We start from the raw sequence: 26694 nt of genomic DNA on the forward strand, positions 1-26694 counted from the left end.
GAGGGTGGGGGTAGATTTTATTTTTATCCAATTCCAAAAACGTAGACCAACAAAAAACTATTAGGGCACATTGGCCCCACAATGTTAACAGAGGAGAAAACAAAATAGAAACCAAAAATGTCTAAGGCTCATAGTAAATAATGGAAAGGGTCCAATGTAAACCAATAGCTTTATGGGATTTCCCCCCACAAAAGAACATTACAGATAATAAGTCAGTGTTGCAAGTTTGCACTATGACAGCATTAACTGCTCTGTCAAGATAAAACCAATACCGATAAAAGCAGAATTAACTCTTCTGGGTAAGAGTCATTTATTGGGGTGGGGGGGGGGGAATTACACACAGGAATATAGAAGAAAAAAAACTACAAAACATTTTAAAGAAGTTATTCCAGTGTTCTTGAAGTGAATCGCATACACAATGGAATTTATGATACAGGCATTATGCTAAGGTTTTATCTACCCTATTGGAGAAGTTGCTGGGTATAAGATGGAGGTCAGTTTGGTAATTTCACTTTTTCATTCATTTCAATAGCAGTAATCAGATCCCTGATTTTCCTCATCCATGGGTCTTCCTTGGATGAGGAAAAGGAGAGAGAATCCTCCTGAGCAGTGTTTAAACGTTTGAGATTCCCTTGATAAAGACTTTTCTTGAAACCCGTTAAGAACCTACAATTGGTGCAGCTGTCTTCTTTTTTTGGTTTTGGTCTTCAGCATTATAGCTGTTTTTTTTAATCCCAATTTGTGTGGTTGTTCACAAGGAGGGTTCATAATTATATGAAGTTGCTGAGTGAGATCACCCAGCTCTATTTTTTATTTTCATTAGACCCAGAACTGGCAAATTTGGATCTGAGCCAGTATTTTGGCAAGGATGGATAAGAGTCTACAGGCCAAAGCTGAATCCAAATAAAAAGTGGTGTTCGCTGTGTCCCTGGAACCAAGACAGGCAAGTTGCTTATGATTTGAAGATTCACATACCATTTGTATATTTTATTGGAAGACATTTTATCAAGCCTCAAAGAGTCAGGTTTGCAATCTGAAGACAAGTTGGACCTTTTCCATGATCCATTTCCATTTAAATTGCACCAAAATACAACTCCCATCATGATGTGGAAAACTTTATCCTGGAAAGCCAAGCTTTGACAGTCCATGAATAAGAATTACTAGTGACAGTTTATAGGACTATGGCTCCTCTCTTTTATGTAGATTCATATCACCTCCAAATGTAGTTAGGTAAAGAATAAGAAAGACCATCTTAAGACTATGAATAGATTAAGCAGGGGAGGACAGAAGCAATGTTTACTTGGGCAATCTGCAAACAGAATTAGAAAACCTTTGCCAGTTTTGGTATCCATGCAGACTACCATCTTCTCTGAAAATGATGACAGCAACAGTTTTCAAAAGAATTGTTATACAGTCACCTCTTTTCCAGATTAATTTGTATTAATGTACATTCACAACGTACATTCACATAAAGCCATGGTTTTCTTTTTAAAGAGTCTTCACTTTGATAGATTCTCTCTCTTAATCAAGGCTTCCTTCTCATGTGCTTCAATTTCTTTAAGCAACTCTTCCTTCTCCTTAAAGTAATCCCGAAACCATTCAATGTGTTCCACCTTTTCTTTAACATTTAAATATGGATTTTTTGAAAGTCCACAAGTCACGAGCTCCATGAAATGGCGAATTGGTCCTTCTTTAGGAAAGTCTGCCAAGTATTTATCGAGAAACACATGTTCATGAAATTCAGCATCCTCTTCGAGTCCTAACAAAGTCAACCACAATAAATATCAAATCATTGTAAAGTCAACAGTTAACTGTTCTCCAGAGAATGAACACAAAAGAGGAATAGTGGGTTATCAAAGTATGCCTACTGCCCACCATAATTATCCTCATTCTTTTTTTGCCCAGAAAACCCTGAAGGTTTACAAGAAAAAAATCTATTTTATTCAGTGACCCCAATTTCTTCTCATCACAGAACTGATTTGCTTCACCAAGACTAAAAGATCCCCGACTTGGCCTAGAAATTCCTCTGAATTTCGTCTCACAAAAGCAATTTAGCAAGCCACCAGAATTATAGCTATGCATTAAGAAATGGCTTAAAATCCATTTTCAAGTTCATATACTTTAAACAAAGAATATTGATTTTAAGGTCTTTTTAAAAATGCAAAGCATTTAAGAAATTAAAATGTCTGGCTGACAGGGAGGAATGACAGATGAAAGTCTCTATGTCATCCCATCCAGCCCACTGTAGACCCCAAAGGGGCATTTAAAATCTTGGATCCCATCATCCAAAAAGGGTGAATTTGGTAAAGCTAATAGAAAGCTGGTTGACTAAGGTGGGTCTGGGCCACAAACATATTTCTGGCTCACTAGAATTTTCAGATTCAGCAGTAGGAAAACCACTGCATGGCTACTGGTTATTTCAACATTGCTATGCTGTAGCAGGTCCTGATCATGACCCTGTCTATGACAGTTTCACATATGCTTCCTTATTACCTGATGGCTCATCTGTTGACATGTTAACTATGCTGGTTTGGAAGCACTTTGTTTTGAGCAGACACTATAGACGTTCCATCTGCGATGGCAGATGCACCCAAGGAAGTGATGTTGCAGCAGTCAACAAGCGACTAAGAGGCATGAGTGTGCCAGCGTTCCCCCACTCCTGCAATGTCCACGTATCATAGACTTAAACCTTGCCTACCTAGAGAAATGGGGTGGAAGTATCATCCCATTGCTCTGACAGTGACAGCTCCTGGTTTTCCTTCCAGCCCAAGCTTTGCCTGTTGCCCCTGGACTTTTCCTCAAGTCAGGTGGGCTAGGAGACATCACACTGTTTCCTTATTACCGTAGATACCAACCCTCAAGTAAATGGCTTGGAAGTATCAATCAGGGGATCTGGGGTTTGTTTTATTAGGAACTATAGGGTGAAATCCAACCTCCTCTCCTTCTCCCCTGCAGCCTCCAGTGCCCGCCAAAATCTGCTCTGGAAGGTTTCCCAATCAGACTGGTGTGGGTGGGCTTTTAATTATCATTATTTTAAAATCAAAATATTTGAAAGCAGCCCAAAGGCTCAAAATCAGTATGAAAACTCCAAGAGTGATTCATCACATCCTTGACTATATTATATAAAATATGCTGTAGGAAGCAAAACCAGACAAAGACCTCTTCAGTATACATACCAGCTTCATTGTTAATTGGGAATTCCCAAAGCTTTCCCTCTTTTGTCCACTGTATCATCTCCTCAAAACCATTCTGAGGTGCTTGCTGACTGACTGCTGCAATTTCTTTAGCAAGTTCCACATCCCAAAGTGTTAGCGTCGTCACTATGTACAAATGTTTAAAAAGTAAATAGATGCCAATAAGCCAAGTTGGCCATAAAATTACCGCTACCTGGCGATGAAAAAAGCATCAGGATTGCCAAGATTAACAAAAATAGAAGAGCTGCCGTCTCAAAATTCCAAAATAGCTGCTTCTTTCTACTGCTGCAATACAAGCCCATTCAGTACCAGATTTATGAAGACAAACTTATTCTCAGCACAAACTGTTTTTTAAAAGGGAGCTGCATTTTCACTGCATCACCTTTTCTTCCCATTTTCCACACAGATTTGGCTGCAATTTACTAGCTTCAAGGCTATGCTGATAAACAGCAGTCTCAAAAGTACTTTCAAGATTTGGCATGAGAAGGAAGGATTGTGATAACCTCAAGTTTGACCAATACTATTTTTATTATTATTTAGACTAGAAGCACAATCTAAAGAAAGTTGCACCTTTATTACTATGTGTCTCAGTCCCCATTGAAAAGTACTTATGATCTAGGCTCAATCTCGGGATTAGGCTCAAGGATCTAAGCTCCTAGAATGACAAAATACGCACTTGTGTAGCTTGAAAACAACATAATTGTTTACAGAGAATTCACCCCTTTCTCTTCTAAGAGAGAAAGTTAGAACAGCATGGATGCTTTTGTTCTAGGAATATGGCTTTTGTGGATTCCACAAGTACATACATGAATACTTTCACAAGTGAGAGAGAAACAGCTTCAGGGCACCTGATGATGAGATGCAGAGAGCACCCCTCTCTAAAAAAATTCCCTTCCAACCCCAAAGACCCAGCGACTGGGCTTAGACAACATGCTGCAGCTCATTGTGGTTTATTTTTCTAACCAACAATGAGCCACAGAGCCCACAGGTGCCAAATTGCATGTGCAATCCTCACTTGAGGCCTATCATGTCATGTGAACCTGGCAAGTGTGGGTTATGCAAGGGTTATTTAACCTTTGCATAACCCATGCTTGCTCGGTTCACACAGCACAACCCCCAAGTGGGGGTTGCATGTTCAAAGTGGTGGCTGCATGCAGTCTGCATGCACTGCAGCCTCACTGTGGCAGCACCATTTTGAATATACAACCCCCACTTGGGGGTTGCATGTCATGCAAACAGCCCAAGCTTCTTCTCCAAGTTCCTAGATCTTAGAAACTTAGAAAGCTGCCTTATACCAACGCAGGCCGTTGATCCATCTGGCTCAGTACTGTCTACAACAATTGGCAGTAATCTCTAGTGCCTTCCCAGCCATGGACTGAACATGGAATCTTTTGCATGCAAAACAAGTGTTCTACCACTGAGCCATGGGCTCTCCCCGTGACCTTAGGATCAAATATCTGGATTCAATATAATCCACATAGTTCTCACTTCAAACAGCAAGTAAGACTCTGCAGATGCTTGGACTGTTCATAAATATGTCATATGTTGAAAGAGGAGACAGCAAAGTTGTGACAAAGGAGGGAATGGGATATTGGTTAAAATGGGATTCTGGAGTGAATGGACAACCTGTACAGGACCAGAAAGAGCAGCAGCAAAGATATGGTGACCTTGGAAAGTGAAGATAGCGTCTTCACTTTATTTGCAACAATACATAGCTGAGTTCTCGATCAACCCAGGTAGCAGAAGATTTATCTAACAAAGTGAGACTTGTCTATCACCTACGGACTAATATCTAGCATTTCTATACAAATCCTGTGTGCTACTAAAATTAACATTATTAGCATGAACCGTGCTTGGACAGGCTCGTGCAACCATTTCCATATTGGATCCTTGCTCCTCTTGGATAATAAAAACTAGAAGGGAGGGAACAGCCAGCTGGACTAGAGAGATTATTAATGCCTCCTTGTGAGAGTGGTCCCGGGCCACCTGAAAGAGGCGATGGTGAGACCACTCCTGAAGAAATCCTCCCTAGACCAGGAAAACCTTAATGATTACAGGCCAGTTGCAAATGTTCCATTCCTGGGCAAGGTCCTTGAGCAAGTGATTGCCAACCAGCTCCAGACACTCTTACATGAGACTGATTATCTGAATCCATTTCAATCGGGGTTCAGGCCAGGTTTTGGCACAGAAATAGCCTTGGTTGCCTTGTGTGATGACCTATGTCAGGAGAAAGAAAGGGGGAATGTGACCCTGTTGATTCTCCCTGATCTCTCAGCGGCTTTCGATATGATCGACGATGGTATCATTCTGGGAAGGCTCTCTGAGTTGGAAGTGGGAGGCACTGCATTGCAGTGGTTTTGCTCCTAATTGGAGGGTTGGCTCCAGAAGGTGGTGCTTGGGGACCACGGCTTGGTCCCATGGATTCTCCAGTATGGGGTTCCACAGGGGTCAGTTTTGTGCTCCATGCTGTTCAGCTTCTACAATAAACTGTTGAGTGCGATCATCTGGAGTTTTGGAGCATGCTGTCATCAGTATGCTGATGACACACAGCTCTATTTCTCCTTTTCATCTTCTTCAGGTGAGGCTGTGGATGTGCTGAATCAGCACCTGGCTGCGACAATGGACTGGATGAGGGCTAATAAACTGAAGCTCAATCCAGACAAGACTGAGATGCTGTTGGTGGGTGGTTCTGCTGACCAGATGGAGGGTATTCAATCTTTTCTGGATGGGGTTGCACTCCCCCTGAAGGAGCAGGTTCGTAGCCTGGGGGTCCTCCTTGAGCCATCTTTGTCACTTGAGGCTCAGGTGGCCTCAGTGGCATGGAGTGCCTTCTACCAACTTAAGTTGGTGGCCCAGCTACACCACTATCTGGAAAGGGATAACCTGGCTTCAGGTGTCTATGCTCTGGTAACTTCCGAGTTAGATTATTACAATGCATTCTACATGGGGCTGCCTTTGAAGATGGTTTGGAAACTGCAGCTCATGGAAAATGCAGCGGCCAGATTAATAACAGGGATCAGAAGGTCCAAACATATAAGACTGACTCTGATCTGCTTGCACTGGCTGCCTATATGCTTCCAAGCTCAATTCAAGGTGCTGGTTTTAACGTATAAAGCCCTACATGGTTTGGGACCACAATTCCTGACGGCAAGCCTCTCCCAAAATGAACCTACCTGGACACTACATTCAGCATCTAAGGTCCTCCTCCGAGTACCTCCTCCAAGGGAAGCTCGGAAGACAGCAACAAGGGAGAGGGCCTTCTCAGTGGTGGCCCCCCATCTGTAGAATGAGCTCCCCGATGAGGCCTGCCTGGCGCCAACATTATTATCTTTTTGGTGCCAGGTTAAGACCTATCTCTTTTCTCAGGCATTTGGCAGTACATGATGAGTTTTAATCAGTCCTGGATGTGTCTTTAGTTATGAATGACAGTTCAAAGTTGTTTTTAGTTATATGTTGTTTGTGTATATTGTCTGTGTGCTTTTATGTAAATGGATTTAAAACTTTTTATATAGTATTTAATGTTTTAACTTCTGTAAACTGCCCAGATAACTTCGGCTATGGGGTGGTATAGAAATGTAATAAATAACAACAACAACAGCAACAACATTAGCATCTGTCTTGTTTATTATACAAGACCAATAGTGCAATCCTATGCATGTCTACTCAGAAATAAACTCCACAGCATATAGGACTGCAACCTTAATGTGGCCTTCAAAAGCATACCAATGGTACTGCCACAAAAACTGCATACAAAGATTCACACTAATGTTATTCCACTCTAATGTCAAAATGATTTGTTTTACTGTGTGGCAGTTGTACCAAATTTTCCTTTTTAGCCACACAAACACAACAACCTCCATAGAACAAACATGAAGAGTCTTGTGGCACCTGAAAGACTAACAAATTTATTATGGGATCATGGGTGAATTTTATATTCAATTATATTCTTGGTTTGTTTCATGCTACTGCTTCTCTACTAACCTGTTCCAACTGCTTCTTCTGTTTTAGAAGTGGAAGTGAAAATATTAAGTCTTTTTCCTGAAAACAGGCCTCTTCTAGGTAAAAAAACACAGGAAAATACTTTTTAAAAACATATCTGCTATTCATGTGGAAAAACACAGGACTATGCAAGGCACTGCCCTCAATAACTGGAAGTCTTATTCAGCCAGCCCTCTGGATTCTGATATTTCAGCAGCCATTGCCCATACTCTTTCAAGAGCATCTTTTCAAATGCATTAAGAGCTAGAAACATGGGGGGGGGGGTGAAAAAGGGGAACATAGAATTTGTTGAGTACATATTTTGGTATCATATTCAGATGCTCACATGGGTATATGCAATAGTGCTTCACCGTACTATCCGAAATAGGTCTCTACCAATGGTGATATAGTTGGTGCAGTCTTAGGTCTGTGCTTGTATCAGCATATGTCCTTAGCACGAATTTCCCCCCTCCCTTTTCAGTCTTTTTCTTAAATAGAAGAGCCAGTATCTGCAGGAGAAGCCACCACCCAGGGAAGAGGGAGTGTCTGCTGCCACCACCCCCTCCCCTCCCCTCCCCTCCCCACCCCACCACTGCTCTCTCTGTGGACTTCTGCCTGGCGGTATCTGTAAAGGGGATGCATTTTGTTGATTTTTGTTTAACTGTTGGTGGGGGGTGGGTTTTGGGGGGATTCTGTTGTGTTTTTAGGGGTGGGTAGCCTGCCTGATAAGCCAAAGCGAGGGGTCCTGGGTCCACCTGACGAAGGCAGTGGGGGGAGTGTTGGGAGCCAGAACATACCGAGGCTGGGCAGCAGGCACTGGCAGAGCACTAGGGGCAGGCCATGCCAGGTAAGGGGAACAAGGGAGAGATGTGTAATATCTGTCCCCTGTTCTGGGCCTGTTCAGAGCCAAAGGATGGCTGGGGGAGGCATGACTCCACCTTCTGGCCTTCGTTTGCTGCTCTGCAACGCCAGGTCTGTTGCCCAGAAAACATCTGTCATCCATGATATGATCCAGGATGAGGGTGCAGACCTGGCATGTATTATGGAGACCTGGCTGGCTGAGGCCACTGCTCCAACTCTTGCGGCCATGTGCCCAGCCGGATTTTCGTATGCACAGCAGCCGAGGGCTGGGGATCGGGGAGGGGGAGTGGCAGTTATCTACCGGGAGTCCTTGGTCTTCACCAGACCCCCTCTCCAAGATTGCTGAGTGCATGTACTGGAGGTTGGGCCTAAAGGGCAGTCTGGGGATTCTGCTTGTGTACTGCCCACCCCGCTGCACGACTGACTCGAGGTGCTTGAGGTTGTCTCTGATGTGCGCATGCAGTCCCCTAACTTATTGGTGTTGGGGGACTTCAATGTACATTCAGAGGCTGTCCTCACAGGGGCACCTTGTGACTTCATGGAGACCATGGCTTCCTGGGAGCTGTACCCTATTCCAGCTGGGCCCACCCATGTCTCATGTGGTAGACCTCGTGTTTGTTTCTGGAGAAGCGGGAAGTGATCTGGAAGTTGGGGGTATATCCACCACCCCCTTGTCATGGTCAGATCACTATTTAGTGATGTCGGACTTCTCAGTTCCACAACCCCTCTGCAGGCGTGGAAGACCCATTAAAATGGTCTGCCCCAGGCGTCTTATGGATCAGAATGGATTCCTGAACGTGCTTGGGGATTCTCTGGAGCACGCAAACAGCCACTCGGCTGAGACCCTGGTGGGTGGGTGGAATGCCGCAATCACCAGGGCATTAGATTGGGTGGCTCTGAAATGCTCTCTCCCCCTGAACAGGGCTCAGACTGCACCATGGTTCAATCTGCAGTTACAAGCTCTGAAACAGGAGGTGAGATGTCTAGAGCACCGGTAGCAGAGTCTCGCTCCAAAGACGATCAGACACAGGCTAGAGCTGCATCTTCAGCCTATCACGTGGTGGTGAAGGCAGCAAAAAAGGAATATTATGCTGCCTCTATTGTGTCCACAGAGTGCTGTCCCAGGAGGCTGTTCCAAGTGGTCTGGAGCCTGGTCGGTCCAGTTCCTCCAGAACCTCTGGAACATTCTAAGGCCTCCTGTAAGGCCTTGGCAAAGGCACTGATAAAACTGATCAGATTAGGAGTGTTATTCCATGTGCTGTGGATACAGTTAGCGAGCGAGAGGCGGTCTGTGGCAAGCCAGTTTTGTGGGATCAGTTCCAGCTTCTTCCTTCTGATGAAGTGGACAAGGTGCTTTCATCTGTAAAGCCAACCACCTGCTTACTTGATCCTTGCCCATCTTGGCTCATTATGAGCTGCAGAGAGAGGCTGGGTGAGGGGATCAGGGTGGTGGTGAACGCCTCCCTTGAGGAGGGAGTGATGCCATCAGCTCTCAAGGAGGCAGTGATAAGACTGCTCTTAAAAAAGCCCTCCTTGGATCCCCAAGTCCTGAACAACTTTCGCCCAGTTTTGAATCTGTCATTTTGGGGCAAGGTGATTGAGCGGGTGGTGGCGATGCAGCTGAAGGCACACTAGGAAGAAGCGGATTATCTAGATCCATTTCAATCAGGCTTCAGGCCTGGGCACGGGACAGAAATGGCCTTGGTCGCCTTAGTGGATGATATGAGGAGGGCTTTGGATAGGGGTGAATGCTCCTTCCTTGTTCTCCTCGACCTCTCAGCGGCTTTTGATACCGCTGACCATGGTATCCTCCTGGACCACCTGGATGGGTTGGGCATTGGAGACACCGTATTACGGTGGTTCCAGTCCTTCCTCTCTGGCAGGTACCAGAGGGTAGCACTGGGAGAGATTTCGGACCCGTGGCCACTCACTTGTGGGGCGCCACAGGGTTCCATCCTCTCCCCGATGCTAGTTAACATCTATGTGAAGCCGCTGGGGGCTATCATCAGGAGGTTTGGGGTGTGGTGTCATCAATATGCAGATGACATGCAGCTCTACCTCTCGTTCAAATCTTCACCAAGGTTGGCCGTAGAATCCCTGTCCAAATGTCTGGAGACGGTGAGTGGCTGGATGGGGAAGAATAAGCTGAAGCTGAACCCTGACAAGACCGAGGTACTTTTGGTGGGAGAAAAGAGGAGGTTGGGGGACAGTGACCTGGTGTTGAATGGGGTACGGCTACCCTTGAAAGACCAGGTTCGCAGCCTGGGGGTCATTTTAGACTCCCAACTGTCCATGGAGGCTCAGGTGTCAGCCGTGAGCCGGACAGCGCTGTACCAACTCCATCTGATATGGCGGCTGGGCCCCTACCTTCCCGACCATCTGCTCCCGTTGGTAGTACATACCCCGGTCTCCTCTCATTTAGACTACTGTAATGCGCTCTACGTGGGGTTACCCTTGAAGACGGTTTGGAAGCTGCAGCTGGTGCAGAACGCAGTGGCTTGCGTGATTAAAGGCAGCTGCTGGAGTGATCACATCACTTCGGTGCTGAAGGAGTTGCACTGGTTACCAGTTGTTTTCCCGGCCAAATTCAAGGTGTTGGTTTTGACCTTTAAAACCCTATATGGTTCCGGCCCAGACTATCTCAAGGAGCACCTCCAGCAACACCAGACAGGCTGCTCAAGAAGATCAGCCTCGGATGGCCTCTCTGTCCCATCAGCCAGGACAGTGCGGCTGGTGAGGACGAGGGAGAGGGCCTTCTCTGTGGTGGCCCCGCTATGGAACTCCCTCCCTAGGGAACTCCGCCATGCCCCCTCTTTAATGAGCCTCCGCCGTGCATTAAAAACATTGTTGTTCAGGCAGGCATTTGGGGTGGGTTAGGGTATTTTTAGAAATATGACGTTTTAATGTGGAATTTTATTGTTTTAAACTGTTGCATTATTGTACATTGCCCAGAGTGGCCGGGTGACCGGCCAGATGGGCGATTAAGAAATTTAATTAATAAATAAAATATCCAGCCTGAGAAAGAATAATGTTGAACACAAACACTTGCATCTTAGATTTTGAACGCCAACTGGTCATAAGAAAGTCATCGACTCTGATTTTCATTTGGACAACCAGGACTACCTGAACTTCTTTTTTAAAAAGCTGGTACAACTGTTCCAAAAGATGTTGTTTATACAAAATGTGACTAGGCAAGTATGTTTCTCTACTTCTCAGCAGAGGTACAGGAGCCAAAGTGACAGAAGTGCTTAGAATGAACTCTCTGGAAAGCACACACTCTCCAGTGTGTAGCACAGTCCTCATTAAGCGACCTATGCTGTATGTGTGAGCTGGCATTTGACTGTCACTGTGTAGCCCTTCTTTATTACAAAAATGCAAAGTATCAGGAGGAGGAACACTAAAAGAAGTACCTTTTCATCCTATTGCTTTCACGATGAAGACTTCTTTCAATCATATAGCCTTGTCCATCTTCATCACACTGAATTTGATTGGATGGCCTAAAGGCATCCCGTGTTAAAGGCTTTCTCCCAATCTTCATGTCTGCCACGATGTTGCTGAAATTAAGAATGTGAGCATCTATTATATAGGATGCTCAGTATGGGCCAGGAATACTCTTCCTTCACATTAGCAACCTTCCTGTGGTAAAAAACAACAACACCTGAACTTATTTTAAAAGTTGTATTTACATGAATGAACTGGTGCCTGAGTTTGCTTTTTTCCTCCTCTGTGTGACCTAGAGTAACTCAGTAAGTGTTTCTGACTCTCAGTTGCTTAACAATAGCAGCAACAAAGTGATTCTCCTCCCCACTCCCACCACAGCCTAAATTATACTGCTAAAATAAAGAAAGCTTTGGGCAGCTAGGAGTGCATTTTTTGAGAAAGGACTGTGAGCTCCATTCAAATTCTGGTACTCAAAACAGATTCCTGAGCTCATAATTGCTTAATTCTAAGTGTAGATCTTTTGCATTGGGCTCTGGCTGTGGATCTCAGGATTCTAGTAAAAAAACAAAGTAGATCCCACAAGCCTGAAGTCTGCCCATCCCTGGACTACAATGACCAAAAGCTAATCCACAACCTCTTAGCCCACCTTCACCAAGATGAATCCCAAGGATCAAGGCTATGCGTGGTGGCACAGCTAGTCTCAAGAACGCAGTCAACACATTCTCAAATGTCATAAAACTAAAATGGCAGGAGTGACAAGCAGGTGATGCTGCAGGCTTGGACTCTGCCTGAACTGTGGCTTGTAACACCTGCTAGTTACTTCACCTTCAAGTGGGGCAATCCAGGGTGTAATGGGTCCTGCGTCACCCGAACCCTTCCAGTCAGCAATACTCTGCTGAATGCAACAGCAGTAAAAGAGTAAGCAACCTTTGGCACTCTCACCACCACATCCTACTGCAAGTTTTGGGTTACTTGTGCTAAGGCCATCTACTCTCCCATTTCATATGAGTAAAGTGGGTCCCCTGCTTGCTGATGTGCCAGGGCCTAATCAAGGGGAATGAGGGAAAGAGGTAGTATAGGAGAGGGTCTCCACGCCCTTATCCTTGCAGGAAAATACTGGTGGGGGGTTAAGAGAACCCATTGCCACCCTGCCACCCCTGACCAATGCACAGCATGGTGAACATGTGCACTTTCCTATCCTGGCAGCAGCAAAGAGTAGCATGCAGGCACTAGTCCTGACTGAGGAGTGTGGTGAAAAACTGTGTTGGCTGAGAGAAGTAACCATACCAGGACTGGCAAATGCTTTCTCAATGGTCACTTTGGAGGTAAAAAGGGAGGCTAAGGTGGCCACAGGGCAGGGAGAAGAACTGGGTTTAGAAGCAGTGCAGCCTTTGGTGTGTGGTTTGAGCCACAAATGTCATCCCTTCAACAGACATTTGGGGTGGTGGGGAGGTCGTTCCTTCACCTCCATAGTGACTATAGGGAGGAGGACAACAAACCATGAAACTTTTAAGGCCTTTAACTTTTCAGTCAACAAGGAACAGTCTTGCTGCTTAATACATAGCTTAGCTAATTGCAATTGGGATAATAGCAGAAACTTTGAAAGTATGCTGATCCAAAAAGTGTTGGGATTATCAAGAGGTATTTAGAATACAGACCAGGATATGAGAATTATACAGTAATTAAATATATACTTGGGCCCAGAGGATGGCATGAAGGCACCCATGTCCAGGCCTGGCCAGAATATGGATGGCAAACCACAAGGGAAACCTCTTATACATCTTCCTAAACTGTTTCGAGGAAGAATGACACACAAGAAGACTTCCGATTTCATATATATTTAACTAAAATTGAAAAAGCCCCTGGGAAATGCTTAGAAAGGACACTTCTCCCGAAGTATCACATTTAGCTATCTAGATGACAGCAAAAGCCAGCAAAGCAGAGTATGACACCCAAAGCCTTTTCTTACGCAATGAATAAAGTAAAGGTTTTTCAAAATCTTAGGTGTTAAAATTTTGATTGTGGAAATTGCAAGAGTGCTAGACTCTACTCTTATTGCTACCATCCCTTGTGGTCAGCGTGATGAACAAACCACAAAAAACATCTTAGTTAAGTTGACTCGGCAAAGACACCACAGTTTACTTCCTTCATGATCTGGCTAGCCATGCACCTTTATTTGACAACCACACTAACAGGAAGAGCAGACTCATTTGAAAGAGCTCTTCTCTCTGCCAAGCAAAATGTTATTGCCCTGCAATATGCTTGACCCTTTGTAGACAGCCTACTCCTCTGAGATGGAACTCAACAAAGTCTGTTAGGACCCTATTTTCCCTGAGCTACTGTGTGCATGCGTGTGCATGCTGGGGGGAAATTCATACAGGCTAAACTAACATCTAAAAACCATACGTTTCTTGGAACAATGGTGGCTGCCTATAAATCTGAAGACGGGGGCATTCAGGGTGTATCTTTATTTTAGATTTTGTTTGGATTTCCACTGAGAGAAACCTCATTCCACCCCCAAATTCTGTACTGTTGTTATTTCCATTTAGCAAACATTCAGTCCTTTCTGTGTCTGCAAAACAAACTGATGGGTGAAGATTTTGTAGAGTAGTGACATCCACAGGTCACATTATATTACTGCAAAGAGAGAATAACTCAGCTATAATTTACTGACAGAAAACCATATGGCTAAGAAATGTTAAGAACATACATTTCTTACATACATATAATTTGACCTATATTCCACATTTTCATCAAAAAAATGGCACTCAGAGTGGCTAGCCACGTGCCTTTACTTGGCATCACACTAATAGGGAGAGCAGACTTACTTGAAATGCCTTTGCTCTTCTCCAAGCAAGAAGTTGTCATTGCTCTGCAATATGCCTGACTAAATTACAGCACTGATCCATTTATTTATATAATTTAAATTTATTTAACTGGTTTTCTGAAAGAGGACTATGCAACAGAGCTAATCTACTTGGATTTTAATAGAACATTTGACATTGTGCCCCATAAGAAGCAGATACTTAAATTGGAAAATATAGGTGTTAACACAACTACTGTTTGGTTAAATAAGGAACAGTTTAAAGGGAAAGTGACAAAGGCTTCTGTTAACAGCAAAAATATACATTGGAGAAGAGTAATCCATGATGCCCGAATGATCAGCCTTGGGACCTCTTCATAATTTTTATTAGTGACATATGGGAGAGTATTCTGATGGAATTTACAGATGACATCAGTTAGGAAACATTGCTACTATAACCTCCAGAGGAATAAGCCATAATAAATCTGTTAGTCTTTAAAGTGCCAGAAGCCACTTTGTTGCTTTCACTGCCAGTATAAGGTAGCATCTGGAGACTATGCAAGATTACATGGGTGATCTCAAACTGGAGTAATAAAAATGAAATGACATAGTACAAGTACAGTCATGTGTTTAGAGATGACTACTATTTTCTTAACTGGAACCAGGAGGAAAATGATCTTGGGATATGGGTAGATCACTAAAGACTGTGAACCACCAATATGACATGGCAGCAAAAATGGTGGCTAGATATACAGGCTTGGTTGACAAGTTAACAATAAGATGGATTCTAAAGAATTCTGGCTGACTGTGAATGAGGCTGTGTGCTGGTGCCCAGAGCCTGATGAGCAGAAGTAGCTAAACAAACCACACACCTTTGATCCGTGGTTTGCTTACTATAATGTGTGAACTGGGAATTCTGGCTCATCTCTTTCCCATCAAGCCAGAGTCATAAGCCAAGAAATGGCTTGTCTGGGGAGAGATGAGCCAGAGTCCCCAGTTCACATGTCTTAATAAGCAAACCACAGTTTGTTGAGCTGCTCCCACTTGCAGCAGAAATGATCAGGCAGCGTGTGCCAGCTGCCTCATTTCCAATAAGCTGGAATTCTTTAATATTCCAGCTTATCACTATATGGAAACTGGGCCAGAGTGAGCTATTTCTAATAGTGACCAGAAAATATTAATCCCTTCCACAAAACATTTGCAAAGTATCTGTGAAAATGTGTCAGTTCTATTCACCCATGCTTAATAAACATGCATTTGAAGTGTAACAAGTGCAAACAGCAGCTAAGATGATCAGAAGAATGCAGAATCTAATTAAAAATAATTTGGTCGGTTAAAAAAATCAGTTAAGATGCCATGATATAATTCCCTAAACATATCACAGAGATTAACATAGTCAACAGGAATGGGCTGCTTAGGTTCAAGAAGACTTTTCTACAATGAAAGAACTGATGGCTATGAATTGGCCATTAATATAATTTAGTTTATAATGACAAAGATTTTTGATTCTAAGATATGCAAAATTCTGGAACAATTCTCCTTGTTAGGAAAGCAAATTATTAAACCAGTTGGAACACAACTGCTGGACTGTATTCTCAGATGCTGACCACTGCTGATGTTGATCAGGAAGGGATTCTCTCACTCAAGTTATTTGGTATTAAGTGTCAGACTAAACTGGCTTACTTATCCTGCATGTGCTGCTTTAATCTGCCATGGGTGAGGCACTGTGCTGACATGCCAATATTGCACACATAGTGGCATGGAGAAGGAAGCTGTTTTTCTTCAATAAAAAGCTGGCTAGAAATCATGATTTTTAAAAGATCATTGCATTTCTGTCTGTAATGTTTAGGTTGGGCCATTTGCATTTTGGTCACAACATATTTTACAGCTTCCTGTTTTTGCCACATTGTAGCTTGGTTTCCATTAGCTGCTCTGCAAGAGGCTGGTTCATAGCTGGTTCTGCCTTTGAGTAGGCTGACTTAGGGTGCAATCCCACACATGTTTAGACAGAAAAAAGTCCTACAACTCCCAGCATGCCCCAGTCAGTTGTAGGACATTTTTCTTTCTAAACATGCTTAGGATTGCATCCTATAACTGTTTAGCAGTTCTAGTATGAATGCATTTTATAACTTCACAAGTTATCCATGTTTTACATTTGTCAGTTACTCCAAAACCATGACCATGCAGCATTTTGAAATAAATCTCCTGAAATGCATTATTGCAAATATGCTCACATTACTGGTTGCTGTATATCCATCTTTGCACTCCTGTTCTGAACTTATCAGCTGAAAGTAGCAGAATGAAAAGTGCCAGCAGTGCTACACTCATCATCAACCTTAGAGACACAGGCAAGTGAGAATTGCCAGGTCCTGACTTAAAACTGAGCTCTGAGATCTTTGAGACTCTGTGAACAGGGAAGGGCTTTCCCCAAAACAGGTCCACATCCACATACTGGTACAGTGTGTTCCTTCCCTTCTGTGTTAGATGCTGAAGGACAGAGCCAGATTCTTGCAAACCATGGCAGGGCTCCAAGAGAGACCAACGAACTACTGTTTTATTGTTGTATTATTTACCGATTTATGGTTTTATTTGTTTTACTGATATTGTACCCTGCCTTGGGATTATTGTACAATGAAAAGGGGGTAATACATTTTATAAATAAATGAACTACAGAACAGAACTGTAGACTTGCTCTTGGGACAGTTCTTGCTTAAGATAGGAACTGGCTGGGGTTTTGAAATACTTAGCAAAACTACTCTACAATTTATATTCAAACATGGCCTCTCTGGAATCTTTTGCAGAGACCCAAAGAGGTAAATCCAGAAGTACCATGTTTGTTGTATTCAAACCATTATAATGAAATGTCAAGATTCTACGCACAAGGCACTTTTGAGCACTGCAGCTAAAAAGCAGGGCATACATTTTAAAATAAATAGAGCAAAACAAAGCAAACATCAGTAAGTGTTTCCATGTTGGCCTTCAATTGTGAGAGCATGACAAAGATCACACTGCAATATTGGGAATGTTAAGTTTACAAACCTTATGTCAATGGCTTCCACGCTTTTACGGGCATCAGTGACTTCCTTGTGCTTTTTCAGTAGCTGAACCAATTCTGAAACTGTCCTTTTCCTGTCAAAAGGGAGTGAAGATGCAACAGCAGAGGCTGCTGCCACCAGCTTTGGACTGAGCATCTTGCTGCTGGAAGAAATGGATGTAAAAAAAATAGATACCCATTTCTCTTTGCTCCTTGTTTCCCACAATATATCAACCATATGAAAACAATCATTGTTACAAAAGCTGCAGTGATTATTTGAAAGAAGAGAGAATCACTTGTTTCCCCACACTGTGGCTAGCAAAATCATCATCATCATTAGCCTGTCTCTGAGAGTACACACCTTCTCAACATGGATTACAACACATTCATATAATATAGTGTTCCCCCACATATTCCCCTCCAGACATTTTAGACTACAACTCCCATCAGCCCCAGCCAATATGGCCAATGCGAGGGAGCTGTAGACCAAAACATAGGGAGGGTACCATGATGGGAAAGGCCGCAATACAACCTTAACATTTCTAAATTTAAAATAGCAATTAAAAACTGTTAACAATATTAAAACAGTAAATAAAATGGTTATTAAATATAATAACCATAAAATCACACCAACACTGATAAAAAAGGTCTTTAGGGTTTTTTTTAAGTCCAACTAAGAGGGGGCCATACAGATTCCCTGAGATGGCATTGCAGAGATATGGGCCACTACAGAGAAGGCCCTGTCCCCGATACTCACCAACCTAACTCCTTTCATTGGTCAACCAGTCAGCAAGGCTTGAGTGCTGATCTTAAAGGCATATCTGTTGATTTTAAAGGTATATATGGATGTAGGTGGTACTTCGGGTAGCCTGGTAGCCTGCCCAAACTGTTTAGGGCTCTACTGGTCAGTGCCAGCATCTTAAATTTGGCCCAGAAGCAAATAGGCAGCCCGTATAACAGTTTTTGTGAATCAAGTTTGTGAGTAATGGCATAATGAAATACTAGACAGAATGCTTCCCCTACCCCTAGGTGCTGAACCTCTTTCAGCCTGAGGGACAAATGTCATTTTGGAGAAGCTCTCAGGGGGCGCATTCCAGGGGCGGGAGGGGGAGAAGGCAAAAGGGGTAAGACCCAAACACCAAACATACCAGCACACTGTGGATTAAGGCTCTTCCTGCCAGTAATTTAGCCTTAGGGGAGGCATTTCAACCTTTTTAGAATGGGGAAAAACATGCACGAAAACCAGAAAACCACCAAACCATCAGTGACTGAGGGAAAGGGGAATAGGGTAGGGCTACCTGGGGAGCCCCAGAGGGTTGAACTGGGACCCCAGGTAGACTGGATTTGCACTCCTGCCCTAGGCCACGCCTCAGTTCCATGAAGGTGGCCACTTACTCATAGCCAAAAATGAGAAAATGCATCACAAAAAAAGACAAAGAAAGACATATATCTGCATTACGTTTGCATAGGCTAATTTAAATATAGTCACTGCAGTTAAAAAGAAATCAGGTACATTGCACCAAAGTGGGAAAGTAGCTGCTAAGTCTGCTGCCCAGCTATTAACTCTGCATGGACAAATCTGGCCCTCCTCGGTCCCCAGATGGCCATGTCTGCCTTGCATGGTGGTTCCCTGGCTTTTGTGCATTCTCTCCCCACTCCCCAGGCTTAGTTACTGGCAATAAGACCTTTACGCTAAAATATGCTGGCATTTTTTGTATTTCTGGCTCCATCCCCTTTGCCTCCCCCCATCCACCCCTGGAATCCAGCCCCCAAGAGCTTCCAAAATGGAAGTTGATCCTCAGGCTGAGAGGTTCAACACCCTTGTCCTAGAGTCACAATGTACTCATGCAACAGGCTGTAGGATGATAAACCTCCTACGCACCCTTCATATTTTCATAGCTCTGGGAACAAGACCTACACATATCCACACAGATATTCAAGCAACATTTGGACAGATCTGTGCATGTATGTGTAACACCACTGCAATGGAGGGCCAATAGCTGCTGTAATTCACAAATGATCACCCAGCTCACTTTTATTTCACCCTTTTTTTCTGAACCACACTTAAGAATCAATCTATTAAGATGTATACAATTAACAAGGTGGGGTTTTTTTTCAAATCAAGCAACAGCCCAATTTGTAGTCAGCCATTGCTACATATAACCAAACTTGCTATCTTTCCATCCTGTTTTCATGAAATGTTCTACTTAACACACTAACAAAGGGGGCCACAAATTTGAGATAGCTTTGGTATCCAGCCTTATTTTTGTGGCATGCAAAGAAGATTTAAAGGAAGGCTATGAAGAAAGCTTTTGGAGAAGACCTTTACGCAGGCAGCTCCTTTCTGCACTGTCAGGGTAATGTGTGAAGAGCCCGCAATCTGGCTCTTTGATGCAGTGGCACTGTCCCAGTTTCTGGGAGGCTGATTCATATGTTATTACCTTCATAGCTGCCCTATTATCAAACATTTCATTTGTTCTGGGAGTGGATGACATACTTCATGACACCTCTGAGTGAATCAGTGTATATTCTAATATTCATGATACCTGTGGACAATGAGCATGAAAACATGCATTCAGAACCTCACCTCTTTGCTTTGTCTTCTGTGGCTTCCTGGAACATGCTACTTGCACTCTCCATATTTTCTGGCAAGTCTCTTGTTTGAACCTTAATCTTCTGGGCTTTCAACATTTGGAACTTCTTCTTTGTACTTATTTCTACTTTCATTTCACTAATGATATTCAGTAAGTTCTTCTTTGCAGTAGCTTGCATTTTCTCCTCCTGATTGGGTGAAGTCTTTGCATCAGGGTAGTCAACTGGTTCATCTTCCTTGGTGCAGAAGACAGGGCTGGTTCCCAAGAACTTGTGTGTCTTACTAGAAAAGATAAGGAAGGTGCAGAGATATGGTACATACTGGTCACTGTGAAATTTTATTATTCAACCCAGCTTCCCATAGCAAATACAAAGATGTTGCTAGCATCATGTGCAACAAGACTATAATGTTTCTGTGTTCTAAGCACTTTATGGTATTTATTGTGAGTCTGAGCTTTTATTCCAGAACACCCTCATCTCAAAACTATTGAATGTGCTTTATTTCAGAAAGCTGCCACTCTAATGAATTTTACTAGACACTAGATTCATGGATCACTGCCTTGTTGTGGCGAAGGGGCTTGCGTAACTCAGTGAAGCCATAAGCTATGCCGTGCAGGGCCACCCAAGACGGACAGGTCATGGCAGAGAGTTCTGACAAAATGTGGTCCACTGGAGAAGGAAATGGCAACCCACTCCAGTATTCTTGCCAAGAAAACCCCATGGAACGTATCACAAGGCTAAAAGAGATGACGCCGGAAGATGAGCCCCTCAGGTCGGAAGGTGTCCAATATGCTACTGGGGAAGAGCAGAGGGTATTTCCAAGTAGCGCCAGAAAGAGTGAAGCGGCTGGGCCAAAGCCGAAAGGACACTCAGCTGTGGATGTGTCTGGTGGTGAAAAGAAAATCCGATGCTGTAAAGAACAATATTGTTTAGGAACCTGGAATGTCAGATCAATGAATCAAGGTAAGCTGGAGGTGGTCAAACATGAGATGGCAAGATTGAACATCGACATCTTGGGAATCAGCGAACTCAAATGGACAGGCATGGGCGAATTTAATTCAGGTGACCATCATATCTACTATTGTAGGCAAGAATCCCTTAGAAGAAATGGAGTAGCACTCATAGTCAACAAAAGGGTGGGAAAAGCAGTACTGGGGTACAATCTTAAAAATGATAGAATGATCTCAGTACGAATCCAAGGCAAACCATTCAACATCACAGTAATTCAAGTCTATGCCCCAACCACTGAGGCCAAAGAAGCTGAGGTTGATGGGTTCTATGAAGACCTACAACACCTTCTAGAACTAACACCAAAAAAAGATGTCCTCTTCATCATAGGGGATTGGAATGCTAAAGTAGGAAGTCAAGAAATCACCGGGATAACAGGCAGGCATGGCCTTGGTGTACAAAATGAAGCAGGACAAAAGCTAATAGAGTTTTGCCAAGAGAACATGCTGATCATAGCAAACACTCTTTTCCAACAGCACAAGAGGCGACTCTACACATGGACGTCACCAGATGGTCAATATCGAAATCAGATTGATTATGTCCTTTGCAGCCAAAGATGGAGAAGCTCCATACAGTCAGTAAAAACAAGACCTGGAGCTGACTGTGGCTCAGATCATGAGCTGCTTCTTGCAAAATTTCGGCTTAAATTGAAGAACGTCGGGAAAACCACTAAACCGTTCAGGTATGACCTAAATAATATCCCTGATGAATATACAGTGGAGGTGAGGAATAGATTTCAGGGATTAGACCTGATAGACAGAGTGCCTGAGGAACTATGGACGGAGGTCCGTAACATTGTTCAGGAGGCAGCAACGAAATCCATCCCAAAGAAAAAGAAATGCAAGAAAGCCAAGTGGCTGTCTGAGGAGGCTTTACAAGTAGCTGAGGAAAGAAGGGAAGCGAAAAGCAAGGGAGAAAGGGGAAGATATATCCAACTGAATGCAGAGTTCCAGAGAACAGCAAGGAGAGACAAGAAGGCCTTCTTAAATGAACAATGCAAAGAAATCGAGGAAAACAACAGAATGGGAAAGACCAGAGATCTCTTCAAGAAAATCGGAGATCTCAAGGGAACGTTTTGTGCAAAGACGGGCATGATAAAGGACAAAGAAGGCAGGGACCTAACAGAAGCAGATGAGATTAAGAAGAGGTGGCAAGAATACACAGAAGAACTATACAGGAAAGATCTGAATGTCCCTGATAACCATGATAGTGCGGTCACTGAACTTGAGCCGGACATCCTCGAGAGTGAAGTCAAGTGGGCCTTAGGAAGCATTAGTAACAACAAAGCTAGTGGAGATGACAGTATTCCAGCTGAGCTATTTAAAATCCTAAAAGATGATGCTGTTAAAGTGCTGCATTCAATATGCCAACAAATCTGGAACACTCAACAGTGGCCACAAGACTGGAAAAGGTCAGTTTACATTCCAATTCCAAAGAAGGGCAACGCCAAAGAGTGTTCAAACTACCGCACAATTGCGCTCATTTCACATGCCAGCAAGGTGATGCTCAAAATCCTACAAGCTAGGCTTCAGCAGTATGTGAACCGAGAACTACCGGAAGTACAAGCTGGGTTTAGAAGAGGCAGAGGAACTAGAGATCAAATCGCCAACATTCGCTGCATCATGGAGAAAGCAAGAGAATTCCAGAAAAACGTCTATTTCTGCTTCATTGACTACGCTAAAGCCTTTGATTGTGTGGATCACAACAAACTGTGGCAAATTCTTAAAGTGATGGGAGTACCAGACCACCTTACCTGTCTCCTGAGAAACCTGTATGAGGGTCAAGAAGCAACAGTCAGAACCAGACATGGAACAACCGATTGGTTCAAAATTGGGAAAGGAGTACGACAAGGCTGCATATTGTCACCCTGCTTATTTAACTTATATGCAGAGTACATCATGAGAAATGCCGGGTTGGATGAATCAGAGGTCGGAATTAAGATTGCTGGGAGAATTATCAACAACCTCCGATATGCAGACGATACCACCCTAATGGCAGAAAGCGAAGAGGATCTAAAGAGCCTCTTGTTGAGGGTGAAAGAGGAGAGTGCAAAAGCTGGTTTGAAACTCAACATTAAAAAAACTAAGATCATGGCATCTGGCCCCATCACTTCCTGGCATATAGAAGGGGAAGAAATGGAAGCAGTGACAGATTTTACTTTCTTGGGCTCCAAGATCACCGCAGACGGTGACTGTAGCCATGAAATTAAAAGACGCTTGCTCCTTGGGAGGAAAGCTATGGCCAACCTAGACAGCATAGTAAGAAGCAGAGACATCACCTTGCCGACAAAGGTCCGTCTAATCAAAGCTATGGTTTTCCCAGTAGTAATGTATGGCTGTGAGAGCTGGACGATAAGGAAGGCTGAGCGCCGAAGAATTGATGCTTTCGAACTGTGGTGCTGGAGAAGACTCTTACGAGTCCCCTGGACTTCAAGGAGGTCAAATCAGTCCATCCTAAAGGAAATCAACCCTGAGTGCTCATTGGAAGGACAGATAATGAAGCTGAAGCTCCAATATTTTGGCCACCTAATGCGAAGAGAAAACTCCCTGGAAAAGACCCTGATGCTGGGAAAGACTGAAGGCAAAAGGAGAAGGGGACGGCAGAGGATGAGATGGCTAGATAGCATCACGGATGCAATGAATATGAACTTGAGCACGCTCCGGGAGAGAGCGCAGGACAGGAAGGCCTGGCGTGCTATGGTCCATGGGGTCACGAAGAGTCGGACACGACTGAACGACTGAACAGCAACAGCAGATTTCCACAGTATTCTTTAAATGGTAATTAGCAAAATTAGGTCAAAGCAAGTTCAAACGTAATTCAATATAAAACGCAGCAGCACATGCATCATGTGATCAGTATCAAAACTCTATATTTGAGTTTCTCTCATCAAAGTTTCAGTGCAAAGCATTTTCAGAGAAGTGTCAGATCTTCCTCTAACAGCATACTGAATTGAAGCTGACATACAGAAAATTATGTTTAACTTTGTACACGTATAAGGCTCCATGTACAATCTAGCCATTCTCTCTAATAACAAACCTAGGGAGTTAAGTACCTATCAGCATGGAAGGGGCGGGGCCACTCAAAATAAAGTTTTGACATACCTGGGGGACTCCCTAGGTATTCAAAAGTATATCAGTTATAAAAAAGAAAGAAAAGGAAAAGATTAAAAAACAAAAAACAAAGGAACAGACTGACAAGGATCTGTGAACTTCCAGGGGTTACAGAATGCTGAACGGTCAGGTTAGGAAAAACAAAAGCGGAAGCTGGATTGGGGTGGCAAGACAGAAGTGGCAACAGACTTGTTCAGGCCCCCAACAGCTTATAGGAAATATCCTGGAGGGAGTGGATAAGGATTGAGGGATGTATCCTGGAGTGGGTGAGGATGCACTGCAACATTTGGAGGTCTCGCTACTGTTGGTGAACCGGTGGCTCTATAAAAAGTACCACCCCAAGGAAAGCATTATATTGGGCAACTGGGGTTGGTACATAATTGGTAAAATTATATTCTTGCTGCCTGTGAATACTGACCTTAGCAGGGTTACTGATCTCTTGCTACAAGCAAATGGAAGGTACCGCAGGCGAAGCGCCTCACCCACACCACACTCCCTTCTCCCCCAAACCTCCTGCACTGCGCGTTCCTCAGCAACAGACAGGCGAAAGATTCCTTCGCTGTTCTCTACTGTCGGTGTCCCTTCGTTGGGATTGCTGAAGAGGAGCACACGCAGACCTCTGTGCTTTGCAAAAAAAATAAAAAAGATTCCTCCCCACCCCAGGACGGAATGCCGCGGAGGAGAGGGGAGCACAACACGCTTCCCTTTACAAATGTTTGGTAGGAGAAATAGGGCTGCCCTTGGTAAGGGAGAGACACCGACCAGTAGCCCTGCGGCTCACGCGGGAAGAGGCCGCCTTCCTATCCCCCCAGTTCGAATCCACAGCGGTACCTGTCCTGAGCCGCGACTCCCCTCCCTTGGGCGCCCAGGCGAAGACCAGCACAACAGCTGCCGGGGACCAGCACGCTCCTCCGCCACATTATTCCCGAAGCAACACGGAACCAAACAAAACTCGTCCTGTCCGTACCATGAAGTGCCCCCCAGACGGCACTTCCGCAGTAAGGTCCCGTCGTTTTTACCCGTCCCGCCGGAACGCACAAGCGCGGGCAATTGGTTCCGTCGCTAAAGAACCTCCTCCGCTTCGAGGGGGGATTTTTGTGCATCGTCGGGAGGCGTCACGATCAGCTCCAAACGTTCGCGACCTCCTCAAACTCCTCTAAAAACAAGCATTGTTTGGAGACGCTTCCAGAACGGCGGGGACGGAAACACAGCCATTTAAAAATCTATCCAGTGTAAGGCTGCAGTCGCCAGGGGGTTGGAGATGTGGGAAGCCCCTGTGCATGTGTTTTGGACCTGCCTTAAGTCATGCAGCCGCCAAACATCATTATTTTATTTGTTACATTTATATCCCGCTTTTCCTCCAAGGAGTCCAGGACAGCGGACATGATCCTCCTCCTCTCCATTTTGTCCTCGCAACTCTCTGAAATAGGGTAAATCTTACTTTGTCTCCGTCTATTTCTTTTTCCTTTAATCGTTTGGTTCTAGGTTACATTCCAACTTTTGGGCTACTTTTTAAATATGACACTTTTAGGATCCATCCAACGCTCTTCACTGGAGGTTAACTGGCATGCTAAGGATGCATATATAGAGATAGGCGAGTCGACCAGTTTAAATGCGTTATTGGTCATTATTTCTTGTAGGCCGCCCCTTTTTCTCGCTGTCTTCTTTTTTTCCTTCTTTCTTTTCTTGCAATACAGACTTGCCCTTTCTCTCTCTCTCTCTCTCTCTCTCTCTTTATTCATTTCTTGCAACCACTTGGGAAACGTGCTGCATTATGGAGGATGAGAGTGGGTTTATTTTATTGTTGTGTATATATATCTCGTAAATTCGTAAAAACTTAAAGCAATAAAAATTGCAAAGAAAAAAAGAAAGACCTGCAGCCATAGTAGGAAGTGAATTCCATTGAACACAGTAGGGCTTAGTTCTGAGTAAGTATAGAATCTTGGAGTTGTAGGGGGGCTTGTAGGCCATCTAGTCCAGCCTTCGCCAACCTGGTGCCCCACAGATGTTTTGGACTGCAACTCCCACCATTCCCAGCTAGCCTGGGGCCATGTGGGCTAGGAAGGCAGGAAGCAGTGGGGGCTAGTAGCTCTCATTTTGATGGGGCTGTGCATCCATTCTGTGTTTCAGTTAAAACCAGCCAGAACTCTAAAGGACCTATCCCAGGTGCTGATCACTATCCTCAACATAGGTTCAGTACATTGGATAGCTCCTTTAGAGCTCTGGCTGGTTATAACTGAAACCCGAAATGGATTCACAGCCACAATGAATTCCGAACCACCAGTCTCCACTGGAAGGAAGACTGATGTAGTCCATCACCCTGTTGTAGAAAATCCAGAGCTAAAGCACCCCCAACAGATGGCTGTCCCACCTCTCCTTGAAGACTTCCTGAACATTCTTAAGGCCATGCTTGCACATGTATGTATTGCCTAGCTTTAGCTTTGACTTGCAGTGGCTGGAGCCCACTGGGGCTGGCAGGGTTTGATCTGGTCCACGTTTTGCCAGTCTCTCTTGGAGGCCAGGTCTTCTCCCCCCCCATGCCCCCCAGTTACATGGGATGGGAGAGAGATGCTAGCCTGCACTTCTGGCTTTTTGTCATTTCAAGAAGAGGCAGTTCAGCAGAATAAGGTTGTGATTTTATATTAGATTGGGACTAGTTAGATAGGGACTAAA

General features: G+C 44.0%; 1 protein-coding gene across 4 annotated transcripts; it reads right to left on the reverse strand.

Annotated features, from left to right (window-relative positions):
- On the reverse strand, window positions 1-24980 carry MRPS31 (mitochondrial ribosomal protein S31). Of its 4 annotated transcripts, none has more exons than XM_084826270.1 (7): window positions 24853-24980; window positions 19899-20186; window positions 17317-17475; window positions 11444-11587; window positions 7176-7249; window positions 3177-3320; window positions 1-1759 (listed from the first exon to the last, which is right to left on the reverse strand). In XM_084826270.1, the coding sequence occupies exons 1-7, from the start codon at window positions 24939-24941 to the stop codon at window positions 1500-1502; spliced, it is 1158 nt and encodes a 385-aa protein (XP_084682396.1). In that variant the 5' UTR covers window positions 24942-24980; the 3' UTR covers window positions 1-1499. The 4 variants fall into 4 exon arrangements, with proteins under 4 accessions (XP_084682396.1, XP_084682404.1, XP_084682422.1 ...); XM_084826278.1 differs by having other exon boundaries at window positions 158-1759; window positions 17317-17472; XM_084826296.1 differs by lacking the exon at window positions 3177-3320 and having other exon boundaries at window positions 158-1759; window positions 17317-17472.
- Between the last annotated feature and the right edge of the window lie 1714 nt (window positions 24981-26694).

Source organism: Heloderma suspectum, chromosome 1 (genome assembly GCF_057233095.1).
Source record: "Heloderma suspectum isolate Gila_16-S chromosome 1, 16-S_ref, whole genome shotgun sequence".
Lineage (NCBI taxonomy): Eukaryota > Metazoa > Chordata > Lepidosauria > Squamata > Helodermatidae > Heloderma > Heloderma suspectum.